General features: G+C 36.5%; 1 protein-coding gene across 1 annotated transcript in view; it reads left to right on the top strand.

The window, feature by feature from the left end:
- The window catches only part of NUP133 (nucleoporin 133), an 84,206-nt gene extending 70,719 nt beyond the window's left edge, over nucleotides 1-13,487 (top strand). The window contains exons 24-26 of the mRNA XM_044673814.1: nucleotides 8,806-8,870; nucleotides 10,433-10,521; nucleotides 12,968-13,487. Of these exons, the coding sequence (XP_044529749.1) occupies nucleotides 8,806-8,870; nucleotides 10,433-10,521; nucleotides 12,968-13,104 (291 nt within the window). The 3' untranslated portion in view covers nucleotides 13,105-13,487. The remainder of the gene's footprint in view (nucleotides 1-8,805; nucleotides 8,871-10,432; nucleotides 10,522-12,967) is intronic.
- The last annotated feature ends 205 nt before the right edge of the window (nucleotides 13,488-13,692 follow it).

The raw sequence follows: 13,692 nt of genomic DNA, 5'->3' as shown, positions 1-13,692 counted from the left end.
TAATAAAATTTTGGGCTATCCCTTCAGGAAACCTTTGCAGCTGGAACCAACTCCCTTCTTTATTATTTCCTACACAGATATGATTTTCTTCCTATAATCTCAAAAAAATCCCTCCATTTGAAACATCTACTTAACATACTTCCTTGTGCTCTGATTCCAGAATGTATTCTTTGGAACATGCCCCAGTCTCTAAAACATCCTCTTGAATAGGCCCTAAAGATTTTTGCTAATTACTCACTATAGTCTATATATATGTATATATCCCCATAACTTCCCCATTATTCAATTCAGAATTTCTCATCTCTTTACCAACTTTTGTGCTATTTCTAAGGAAGCTTCTAACTTCTTGGTAAGTGCAGTTTCTTGATCCATTTGCTCAGTAAACATGCATTTATTATGCACTTACTATATGTTAGGCTTTAGGAATACAAAGACAAAGAAACCATCTCTCTCCTCTAGGAACTTGCATTCTTTTGGGACAGACAGTACTCATATAGATAGATATAAAACACATAGAATGTATATAAGATAACTTTAGGTTGGGAGGCATTGGTAGCTGGAAGACCAGAAAATTTCTTCTTCAAAACGAATGATATTGGAGCTAAGGTTTGAAGGAAATCAGGAATTCCAAAAAGTAGATGTAAATAGAGAGTACATTATAAGAATGGAGTATGGCCAATGCAAATGCTAAGAGATCAGAGAGGGAGCTGTGCATGAGAAACAGCAACAAGGCCAGTTTGCCTGGATTACAAAATGTGTAGAAGGGAGTAGTGTGTAAAAAGAATGGAAAACTAGGACAGTGCCAGATTGCAGAGAGCTTTAAGTGCCAAATAGCTGAATTTATATTTAACTCTCAAGAGGGCTCCTGGGTTTCTAGTAAACTGGAGTTTATTAGGCAAAGCCACACCTGGGCTTTAGGAAATTCACTTTGGTAGCTAGGTAGAAGATGGATTAGAGAGGAGGAAAATTTGAAGCAGAGGCACCAGTTACTAAGCTATTGCAAATAATTCAGGAAAGAGGAGATATGAGTCCTTTAGAGGGAGAGTTGTGAAAAAGAAGTAACTCAGAGATGTGAACATACAGTAACAAGATTTTGCAGACATTTGATTATGTATATTGAGTATGAGGCAGGAGTTGAGGATTTCGGGGTTGTAAGCCTAAGTGACTAGAAGGAAGTGTCCTTGACAAAATATGGTAAGGTTTGTTGAAGTAGTAGGGATAAGGGTAATGGTAAGGATGGGTTGGTATGGGAAAAACATATGGTTGTTGTTTTTTTTTTAACATGTCGAGTTTAAGATACCGAGGGAACATCTAATTTGGACTTGTCCAGCTAATTCCTGATGTAGAATAGTAGTTGAGAATGAATAGGGCTGAATACATATAGATCTGAGAGTCATCTTCACACAGGTGATGATTAAACCCATCAGAGCTCATAAGACCACTGTGTAAGAGAGAAAAGTGAGGACCCAAGAGTTTTGGTGTACAGTCACAATTAGAGGGTATGACATTGTTGCAATCAGACAAGAGGAAAACCGGGAGAGAAAGCAATCATGAAAACCCAGGGAGAGGGGGACAGTATCCAGGAGGAAGGGATGATCAGAAGTGTCAGACATCAAATAGAGATCACAGAAAATGAGTATCCTTCCTTTCCTCTTCTCCCAAAAAGTCCTTTAAAATTGGCAGTCAAAAGGTACTTAGTAACATTGGAGGTTTTAGTTGAATGGTGAAATCGAGAACCAAATTGCAGAAAGTTTAGAATCCGTTCTCTGTCAGATCTACTGATGAGAGTCTGACCCAAGGCTAATGAGACAGTAATCCAGCACGACTTTATTGTGGGAAAGGAGGGGCTGGGGAGGAAGGGACAGCAAGGAAGGAGCCCACAACCAGTAGATGGCTAGGGGAAGGGGACAATCTTTTATAGGGTGGTGGTGGTCTTGGATTAGGTAGTCTTGGTCTTGTCTCATTTCTCAGGGTGGGAAATAGCTGGTTCCATGGTTGTAGAGTTCCTAACATGGTACAGACAGTATAGGTCCAAAACATTAATCCATCATGGATCCTGTTGGGTCATAGGATGGGAAGTAGCAATGCCCTATGGAGTGGATCAGCTGCTTTGTTCTGATGTTCCAGCAGGTGCAGAGGAAGGGAGCACTAATTAGGGAAAGGGGAAAGGGGGCTTAGGCCCAGGGTCTATCACTCTCATCCCATTTCTTTGCAGAAGTAAGGAGTTCACAGGTATAGTGCATCATATATGTTTTCAATTTTTTTTTCAGTGTATTGATTAGTTTTTCTGATTTTTTTCTTAATATTTGTGATAGAGGTTGGTTCTCTGATGGGAGAGGGGAAAGGATATTTTGGAGATAGAAAAAAAAAATCAATAGTAATTTATTTATTTTTTTAAACCCTTACCTTCCACCTTAGAATAAATACTGTGTATTGGTTTAAAGGCAGAAGAGAAGTAAGGCTAGGCCATGGGAGTTAAGTGACTTGTCCAGGGTCACATAGCTAGGAAGTGTCTGAGGCCAGTTTTGAACCCAGGACCTGTCTAGGCCTGGCTCTATCCACTAAGCTACTTAGCTGTCCACAACAATGTATTTTTAAAAAGAAAAGAATGAAGATGAGAAGATATGAAAGCATCAATTATAAATGGCTTTTTTAAAAAGGAGTTTAGCTGATGGTGGTAGGTAAGTATAGAGGTCTAGCTGGTGGGAAAGGGAGGATCTGGTGAGTATTTTTAAGGAGAGAAGGCTTAGAAATTTTGTAGGTATCGGTAGAAGTCAGTAGATAGGGAGAAATTGAAAATTAGAGAGTGGGGTTGATAGCAACAATTCTGCTCTAGAAAATGTGAGGAGGTTATTATCATGAGTACATGTGGAGGATTGGTGGAAGGGTCACTTCATCACCAAAGACTAGTGAATGGGAGAGATGTTAGAGAATGATAGCAGAGAGATATGAAATGGACAAGGAGAAGAAGCTCAATCCTGTATTATTGCAGTTTTCTGAGTAAAGAATGAGGTAATTGAGAGGATTGAAAGAAGAGAGGTGGTTGGAGAGAAGAAAGATTTTGCAATAGTCACTATGGTAAGTGGGATAAATGGTGAAGATAGCAGGAAGTAGTACATCAAGTTTTTTTTCCCCAAACTCCTAAACACAGATCTAAAAAATGCATAGACCAAATCCCGATGGAGAAATGCAAGAAAAAAATCAGTGAGTCATTTTTCTTGTCCAGGTCCACACAAGGATGAGAGATGGTTCTAGACCCATACCAGGGTACCATAATGGAAACTGGTGCTATCTAGAAGCTTTGCCTCCCATTATCCCCCTCTGAGTCACAGATCCAAGGTAGAATGAGATAGGGACCTTCTCCCAGGGGGTGACATTTTGGGGAAAGAAGTGGTTATAGGCCCTAGTCAGCATACTGAGAGAAGAGCAAGCTCAGAAACAAACATTAGCAGTGTGGCCAGACCCTAAGAGCAGAGGGTGGTCTCAGCTCTTTAGCTTCTAGCCTAGTCTGTACCCTAAAGTAGAAGAACTTGGGAAATCATCCCTCACAAGAGGGGAACCTACAGTTCTATTACTGAACCAGAGCTTCCCAGATGACTGATGGGAGGTGGTCCAATAGCAATCTACTGTTGCTTAGACCCAAACCCATCTCAGGATCTTGTAGCACTCAGGTCTGGAGGGCAGCAATAAGACTTTGCTTTATCAGACCACTTCGGGAACACTGAAAACTTATGGGTCCTGAAGCCTGAGCTGTCCCTGCAAAATACTCAGTACTCCCAGAAAGCAGCACCAGGTGCAAACTAAATAGTCCCTCCAAAAGTACCCAGAGCCTAGCCCCAACATCAAGTCTGAAGTCTGAAGTCAGGAATTAGGTTGGAAGAACAATAAACAACAAAAATGAATCCCACTATAAAAAGTTATTGGGAATCTCAAGACACAAACCCAGAAGAAAAGAATGACTCCATAATGTTCATGAGCAAAGTTTCAAAGTAAAACACAGCTTGGGAATAGATTCAACTAGAATTCCTGAAAATGATAAAGCGAAAGTTTTTCTTTAATGTTTTTATAAATTGTCCCACACTGTCCAGGCTGGTTCAGACTAAGGGCTCTTCAGGCTAGACATCCGTACTGACCACAGCCTGCATGAGGAAAACTGAGAGACTTTGGATGGGAGGTATATGACCGCTGCAGAGATCTGCAACCCTGGTGCTCAGAGGCAACCAACAAGAAGGCAATAATGCAGAAATTAGCCATAGAAACATACAGATGAGAAACAGTGATGCGAACAAAAATTGTCCACAAGCACCCAAGTAAAACACTGAACTGTAGTACACAAAACAAGTCATTGCCTTCTAACAGTGCTCTAACAAAGCTTTCATTATTGGCCAAGGGATAAACTTTTTAAAAATTCATTTATTTATTTTAGGGTACTTTTCCATGGTTAAATGATTCACGTTTTTTCCTTCCCCTTCTCCTTCCCCCCTCCCATAGCCAATGAACAGTTCCATTGGGTTTTACATGTATCATTGATTCAAGACCTATTTCCATATTATAAATATTTGCAATAGAGTGATCGTTTAGAGTCTACATCCCCAGTCATATTTCCATTGAACCATGTGATCAAGGAAATGTTTTTCTTCTGGGTTTCTATTCCCACAGTTCTTTCTCTGGATGTGGATAGCGTACTTTCTTTTAAGTCCCTCAGAATTATCTGGGATCATTGCATTGCTGCTGGTAGAGAAGTCCATTACGTTTGATTGTGCCACAGGTTCTTCTCCTTTTGCTCTGCATCAATTCCTGGAGGTCTTTCCAGTTCACATGGAATTCCTCCAGTTCATTATTCCCAAGGGATAAACTTAAAATATTGCCTTTTTTCTTCTTTTCTCCAAGGGAACTATTCCTTGCAAGATGGTACATGGTTCAGCAAAACAGACTAGTAGGAGTGTCATCCTAAAATTCTCCCATTTTCCATTTCATTGTCTTATTATTTTAGCAATTATAGGGTGTGTGTGTGTGTGTGTGTATACTTGTATCAAAGGAAAGTTTTGAAGATTTTCTTTGATTGAAGTCACTGCCAAAAAACCTGATATCCTTGCTCAGACCCATTCATATGGTGAAGTATTTGAAAGGACATTGAATGTCAGCATAGTTGAGTTGGTGGTGTTAGTCTTTCTAGTCTAAATTATCATCTGAAGCATTTGTTTTGAAAGTTTTTTAAAGAGACTAATAGATAAGACATTTTAAAGAGTCAGTCATCAGTACTTTACATAAAGCAGCTTGGTGGAAGAGGGACAGTCTTAATTATCGTCTAAATTACGGCCTATTCTATTTCATCACCTTAAGGTAAATTTGACTTAAAAATTGAAATATTTAAGAATTAAACTCTTGAAATTCCAAGAAAGAAAGGAAGGAAGGGTTAAAGAAATTAGACCTATAGAAGAAAAAATTAGAAGGGGAACTAATAAAGAGCGAGCTTGGCAGAGGGAATACAAAACTTGCCCAAGCAATAAACTCCCTAAAAATCAGAATGGATTAAACAGAAGCCAGTGATTAAATGAAACAAGAAATATTGAAGTCTAAAGTTTGAAAAAAATAGGAAAAAATGTAAACTACCTCATAGCAAAAATAACTAGGCTAGAGAAGAGATCCAGGAGGGAAAAAAATGACATTTTAAGAAAAATTGATGGACATTATATTTCAAGAAACATTAAAAGAAAACTGTTCAGAACCCTTAGATCTAGCTAATAGTAAATAGAAAGGATATACCACTCATCTCTTGAAACTTCCAAATGAAAACTCTTAGAAAAATTATAGGCAAAATCCAGAGCTTCTAAGTCAAAGAAAAAAAAATATATTGCAGGCTAATCCCCCATTTTGTGACCTGTTGGGTTGGCATGAATTATTTCTCTTTATTTTGCCATTCTGTTACAGTGAGAAATAAAATTCAAATATTCCACAGTGACCTCCATCTTCTAGAGAAAGCCATAGCCCCATTGGGCACCTTCAAAAGGCTGCTTTTTAGTATGAGTCCTTTAACGTAATGTAATGGCTAAAGGCCTTCCCACATTGAGACCAGATATGACCTGGACCCTGCTCTGCACTCCATTCTAATGTCTTTCCTCATTTTTGCCACTAGTAAGATTTCTAGGAAGTGTAAGACTTCGATGGGAAATAAGGACTGACTTTGGCTGGAAGATTTCACCACATTGATGAGGTTTCTCCCTAGTGTAGATTCTCTAATGTTGAGCAAGACTGGAGCTCTTTGTGAATATCTTTCTACACTGACCATATTGATAAGGTTTCTCCCCCATGTGGATTCTCTCATGTTGAGCAAAACTTGACCCTTTGCATGAAAGCCTTTCCCTACTAATACATTCATGAGATTTTCCCCTAGTGTGGGTTCTCTGATATCTAATAAGGGATCAATGTTCAGCAAAAGCTCTAGGACATTTGTGACACTCATGAGGTTCCTCTCCAGTCTGAATTTTTTGAGGGCAAATAAGGGATGAGTATAGACTGACAGTTTTACCGTAACATTGGCATTCATAAGCTTTCTCTCCATTGGGGGGTTCTCTGATATACAGCACAGATTTCTCTCCAAATGAAATCACAGGGGTCATCACTCATGAATCTTTGCTTTTACCTTTCTGTGGAAGAAAGGGCAGCTCCTCAGGCCTTCCTGCTCCAGCATCCATGGGACTTCCCTTTGCTCCAAATAAGATATCACATCTTTTCTGGGAAATGCCCTGGGCATGGGGAATTGATGAGAATGGAGAGAATCTTGTTATTTAGTTCTCTTTAGGGGAAGGACTGGACATTCAGAGCTGCTCCATTCCCAGGATCCCTCCATTATGGTCACCCATGGGAGAGCCGGTTCTGAGCATTCTCAAGCATGACCTCCCTGTACAGTGCCTTCTGAGGAGGCTCTAAGAAGTTCTACCCTTCCTGGGTGAAGTCCACAGCCTCTCCTAAACTGGACTGGAGGTCTGTGGCTTCCAGGGCCCATTCCCTCTATGTAAGGTGCAATATTTTATACCCCCTAGGGAAAAATCTTAAATGCATGAACTCCACATGTGCAGTGATTCACTGGGGACACCTGACATGTTAATCTCTTGAAAAACCCAAGTGAGGAGATTTAACATGCTGGTCTACCGGGGGGGGGGATGGGAGGGGCGGGATTGTGTTAAGGAAATTATTGAGGGGACTCTGATCACAAGGACAGAATGGAAACTCTGGTGTGTGCCCCCTGTAGTCAGCCAGAAAAGCCAGCGATTGTGGTAGGGAATCACAAGGCAGTCAGCAGACCTGGGCTGTCCTCTAGGCAGACCAGGCAAAGGAGAAATGAAACAGCTCACTAGGTTTGACATCTGAGAGTCAGTGGGTGGAGAGAAAGTGTGATAAACTGAGGCAAGACTGAATTTTGCTCTCTGGACTTTCATGTTGGGATGGACTGGGAGAGGACCACATGGCTGCTGTGGAACAGCAAATTAAATAGAGAAGCTAGATAGATTAGGCTAAATCTTCCATAAAAGTTATTTACCCCCTCTCTCATCCTTCTCCTCTATTCCTTTCTGATTAATAAAATAATAACATTTGCAGCCAGTCTCACAATTTTAATCTTATAGAACCAAGTAGCCACCCCACCTTTGCTTGAATACCTTCAGTAATGGTGAACCCAGAAGTCAGCTCCCAATCAAGAAAAACATGGGGTACCCTCTTTCAGTTAGGTTGTGAATGAAAAATTTACTCTTGTAAGCAAACTAAAAAAAGAATTATATTATCCCAGGGCTTTTCATCAAAAAAGGCAAAGTGTTCTCTGATTTTTTTTCAAAGTCTTCTTTCAGATGTAGTTTAAGAATATAGACATTCGCACACAAAAGTTCCTGAATCATCCCTAGATTTTTTTTGGATCATAGAATAGTAACTTACTTATTAGATTATTCTTTCCCCTTTTTAACTGTTATATATTCAGTACATGGTTCTGCTACTTGAAAGTAATAAGAACTCGCGGACTGTTAGCTACTGGTTCTTAATTTGTCTTCAAATGATTTATACCTGATTAGTCAAATATAAACTTTATTTTTATTTGTCTTATCCATTTATCTTTTCCAGTTGATCCTCACAGATGTGAGATCTCATCTTTTCTTACAAAGTTTTTGTTGATAATTCTTAATCATATTTATTTTTTCTGAAACTTGCCTCTGTGTAATTGAAATAGATTGAATGAATTTTAATTACCAGATATGTACAATTTCTCAGATTCCAATTTTAGGTTAAAATTTTCTTTCTAAGCTTCCTAACTGTTCTCATAGAGTATATTGGTAAATTTACATAAGATGCTTTTAAGTGACTTAATGTGTTAATCTGTTATTTCTTCCAGGGATTATTTATATGATTTATCAGATACAGAGCTAAAGAAATGGCTCATAATTAATAAAGAAAAGAAAAATAACAGACTGTTTCTGAACTTATATTATTGATTTTTCTTTCCTCAAAAATTGAATTTATATTATGACCTGTACAGTATTTCTACCCTCATCACAATGCAACTTTGTCATTTTTTTCTTCTTGAATGCAGTTAATATTATAAGCCCCTACCTAGGGATAGCAGTGGGACTCTACCACTGAACAAGAAGTAAAATTATTTCTTATCCCTAAGTAACCAAAATAGAGTAAGAGTACACAATTGTGGGCTGATATGCCTTGAATATGAATATGGTGTAAAATTTTAGGGAAAAACAAATGATCTTTGAATTTCTTTTGAAATCAGGATTTAATCTCTTTCCTCTCCCCCCCAATATGTAGGAGGAAGATGCAAACATAAATGACCTGAAACTTGAAATCCTTTGCAAAGCACTTCAAAGAGACAAGTAAGACCTAAGAGCACAATATATTTTCTCCATTTGGGTCACTCATTAGACTTTGTTGATATAATTTTCCTCATGTGATTTGTAGTTGAATGCTCCTTGCCCATTTTAAATGCAAAATAAAAAGCAAACCTGTTAAGGAACTTATTTTTAAGACCTGGTTTTGGAAAGAAGTTGTGTGATCCTGGTATTTTTTTAATGGTAAAAATGGAACATTTGAAGGATATAAGTCTATAAGCATTATACCTGGCTTGAATATTTAGAAATCCAGAATGCAAGACATTTTTTCTATATTAGCTGATGTGGGAAAATAATAGAAATTTAATTTTTTTTCCTATTTCACAAAGCTAAGGTCCCAGATACCAATTTCATTTTGATGAAAAATTCTTAGATTTGAAGGCATAATATTCAAGTTTTCAGGTCTCTCTTTTTTATTTATCTGCCTTCTTCCTAAGTATTCTTCATTTCCATCTATGGAAGTGATTCCTTTAAAATTTATCATGTGAGAAAGGATTAAGGACAGTCTGTTGTGGACATGGATCTCTTTCTCAGTGAAGAACTTTTAAAGAGGTCCTGGCCTGACTGCCAGAACTTTTCCCCTGCTCACCATTTTCCTTATTGGAGCGAGTAGAGCTATTTTTACTTAATCTTCTCCTCCCTCCTCTGAGCACTCCCAGATAGTTAAAATTGTTGTTAATTTGGTTTCAGAAGCCATCCTCAAAAGCATCCAGCAAGTCTCTTCTCTTGATTTCTCTCTTCCTCCCCATTCATGCAAAGTTGTTCATACTTGTTCTTTTTTGTTTGTTTTGTTATCATTGTTTTAATTGGATGGTAGTGTGTTATGGAGTGTAGGCTTACAACTGACCACATAGCTTTATTGACCTGTGATTTATTCTTTTTTTTTTTTTTTTTTTAATTTTAAACCCTTAACTTCTGTGTATTGACTTATAGGTGGAAGATTGGTAAGGGTAGGCAATGGGGGTCAAGTGACTTGCCCAGGGTCACACAGCTGGGAAGTGTCTGAGGCCAGATTTGAACCTAGGACCTCCCGTCTCTAGGCCTGGCTCTCAATCCACTGAGCTACCCAGCTGCCCCCTGTGATTTATTCTTAGTTGCTTTCAAATGACAAAAATTTCCCGTCTTGTATGTGTGACCTTATTTAGGTTCAAAGAGAACACCCAATTTTACTTGAGTTTTTAAAAAACACATGTGTTAATGCACTCTGGCTGTTACCTGTTCTTTGGGAAGTTATGATTGTATAACTCATTTTGCCATTGGCTTGCAACATTTCTTTGGGAAATTAAGTAGTATTTTAAAGTATAATTTATTGGTTAAATATATAATATGGCCAGTTCTGGTCAAATGTCTAGGTAAGTTCTGGGTACATTGTGGGAAATATAAGTGTATGCATATCTTACATTTTTAAATCTTTAATTAGTCTTAGATACATAATCTTCTTTGTTGTTGCCCTATCCCATCTCTATCCCCATGACTCCATATTTTTAGTCAACTGTAAGGTTTCACCTTGTAAATTTCAAACCTCATGATGATTTTATGTTCTATAGTTGGTCCAGTTCAGATGGTAAAGATGATCCAATTGAAGTATCTAAAGACAGTATCTTTGTGAAAATCTTAGAGAAACTTTTAAAAGAGGGTAAGTGATTTGTTATAGTTCTGTTATAAGGCCTTTGAGGGCAAGATCTAATGTTTTCTTGTATTTTCCCCCCAGTGCTTAGCATAGGACTCTTCACATGTTTCAGTGTTTAACACATTTTTTTGAATGAATAAATGTTGAAATAGAAAGTATAATTTCACCATCAGTTCTTTTAAACAGTTCTTTAGCTGCTCTATAGAGAAGTTTAATTCCTTATTAAGTGGTTAAACTGTAGTTTAAATCATTTTAAATCTGTATGATCAGTCTCAAAGTCAGAATTAATTAAATGGAGGTAAGGCAGTTTGCAGGGCACCTAAAAATTATCTAATATTATGTCTAATAGTATATAACATTTGTTGGGGACAAGATATATGATAGGCTTTCTTTCTGCAAATGGGGAGACTTGAATTGGTTCTTTATCAATCTATTTCAGAAATTTATTCTCCAGATTTGGCTTTTTTTTTTTACAAAAGAGTTGGTGCCTCATGTTCATTTAAGTTACCAAGTTGATTTGGCTTTTCAGTTGTTGGAGCTCCAAATATAATACAGTCCATGAATTTCTAGACTAGAATGGGCCTATTTTATAAAATGTAGATTTTAAGATTTGGCAGTAAGTGGATATCACATTAGAAAATCATCTACATGTGTTGTATATAAGCTAAGATCAAAGGATCATAAATTTAGAAGTGGAAGGGGCTTTAGAAGTCATTGGATCCAAACCTTGTCATTCATTCATAGAAACTTGAGTTCCAAGGAGTATGGATGACTTGGCCAACATCACTCTAGGTAATAAGAGGTGGAATCAGCCTTGAACTCCAAATCTTTTCTTCTTTCTGCTCCACACTGCTATCCTCTTGGTTACAGCCAGATATTTGAGCTCAACACAAGATATCTTTAGGTATAAACATAATGTGGATTTATTTGTCATTTTTCTACTTACATTTTTAAGTACCCTGTCTAAACTACTTATACTATTTTCCCTTTGCAAAATATTTTGCCTTGAATTCTGTAGAGAAAAAAATCAGACAAAAACCTAGACTGGTGACCTCTGAGGTCTCTTCTGTCTCTAAGTCTATAGTACAATGACTTCTGTTAGGATTAAAATACGTATTTTAATAACAAGGTTCTGTTATATATTTTCTTGCAAAAATTGTCCCTTTGGAAATTATTTAATATGATGCCATATGATTAGCATGCATTTCTTTGCTAATAGGAATTAAGGATACTAAGTACTGGAAGTGTTAATTTATTACATTGTTAAACATTTCTCTTCATATGAAACAACCCAAAGAATTTACTGCATAATTATAGGTTTTATATAAAAGAGGCTCTTAAATAAAAAATATAATCCTTGTTGAGAACCTCATAGTAAGGTATCTTAAGTTATCAAATATTTTATTTCTATGAACCTGAAATTTGGCTAATATATCTTAATTAAATGAAGGAAATGCATATGCTTATTTTTGAAATTATGTTCAAAAATGGACTTGTCCACATATATACATTTTTGTATTATAATTATTAAATGGACTCTTAAAAATTATTATTACTTGTACCTTTGTTATTTTTATAATAGCAAAAATATCTCATTTTGATTTTTTGAGTGGACATACAATAACAAAGTAATTCCTTATATCTGTTTTTAAACTTAAAATTATAATTACCTTATGAGATTTGGCCAGAATTTTGAGATGACAAGTGTTTTAAAATTTAGATTACCCCTCCCCTCTGGCCAAATGAAATAAAAAGTAGTGCAAGTTTTCTGATAATTCTTTTTAAAATGATTCTTAATTGTAATGGTTTTCATGTTAAATGAAAGCCTAAGCCAAGGGCAAAAGTGAAAAATTAGTATTTCAGAAATCATAGTGTGGGTTTCATGTATAACTTATAGCTCTTTAAAGAATTTTGTCATTTCATCTCTGTCAGTATAATCTCTACCGTTGTGTCTCACAACCCTCTATTCTTTGTCAGTCTTCATGAGTTACTATGGCCAAATAATTCAGCACCTAATGCTTACCGTTGAGTGAATGGACCATTCCATAGTTAATTAGGTTGGTCATTGGATGAAGATGCACCAGTGTTGGACTGAAGTCTATTGTTGTATGCATACTTGTAAAAAAGCCTTTTCCACTTGAGAGCTTGTATTCCAGTGACATAGACTTCAAGAACTTTGTGATCTTCACCCCATTAGTGAAGCATTGGAATAGGATTTTAATGGTGGATATTTAAACTAATCCAAGAAAATTAATTCAGCCCCATAAACTTTCTGTTTAAGAATATTATTTTGTTAGAATTGCTGAAATGCTTTTTAAATGAAACAATTTTAAAAGGACATTTATCAAATACAAAAGAATGATTAATGGAAGCATAAGTGTTTCTGTATTCAATCAGATTTCTTGAGTAGATAATTTTATGGAGATATTAATGTATTTTTTTGTGTTTACAGGTATTCAGCTCAGTGAATATTTACCAGAGGTGAAAGACTTATTACAAGCAGAAGAACTAGGAAGCTTAAAGAGCAATCCTTACTTTGAATTTGTTTTGAAAGCAAATTATGAACATTATGTACAGGGACAAGTGTGATTTCTTTTTCAAAAGCATTAAATATTTCTAGTGAATTGCATCAGTGTATATATTTGGAACTTTTTGGTGTTGCATTAAAAATGTTTAAAAGTTTGTGACTAAATGGGATGATGTTTCTTTTGTACTCTGGAAACTGACATAAAATTTATATGCCTTTAAGGAATTTTGGTCTTCATTTCCTGCAGTATTTTCTTTGTTTCCTTTCTAAATCTGAAATATCTCTCTTGATCCTAGAAATGCCATTCCCATATTGTCTGTTGTTATAGTTGTTGACCTTCGTTTTTTTTAAAACCCTTACCGTTTGTCTTAGAATCAATACTAAATATTTGTTCCATGACAGAAGCGTGTTTGACCTTCATTTTAATAATATTTGTTCCATGACAGAAGCGTGTTTGACCTTCATTTTAAATAATATTTTTATGCAATGGATTGTGTTAGGGAAACATGGGTTCTTATTCTGACTCTGGGTTTCCTCATTTGTGAAATGAGAGATTAGTTTGGTTTAATTTCTTAAGACTCCTTCCCACTCTAAAATTTTGTCGTAGTACACATAGAGGCATCTGGCATATGCTTTTTTTTTTTTTTTTT

The sequence above is a fragment of the Gracilinanus agilis genome, chromosome 4, assembly GCF_016433145.1.
Source record: "Gracilinanus agilis isolate LMUSP501 chromosome 4, AgileGrace, whole genome shotgun sequence".
Classification (NCBI taxonomy): Eukaryota; Metazoa; Chordata; class Mammalia; order Didelphimorphia; family Didelphidae; genus Gracilinanus; species Gracilinanus agilis.
This window is presented reverse-complemented; position numbering and strand designations above follow the sequence as displayed.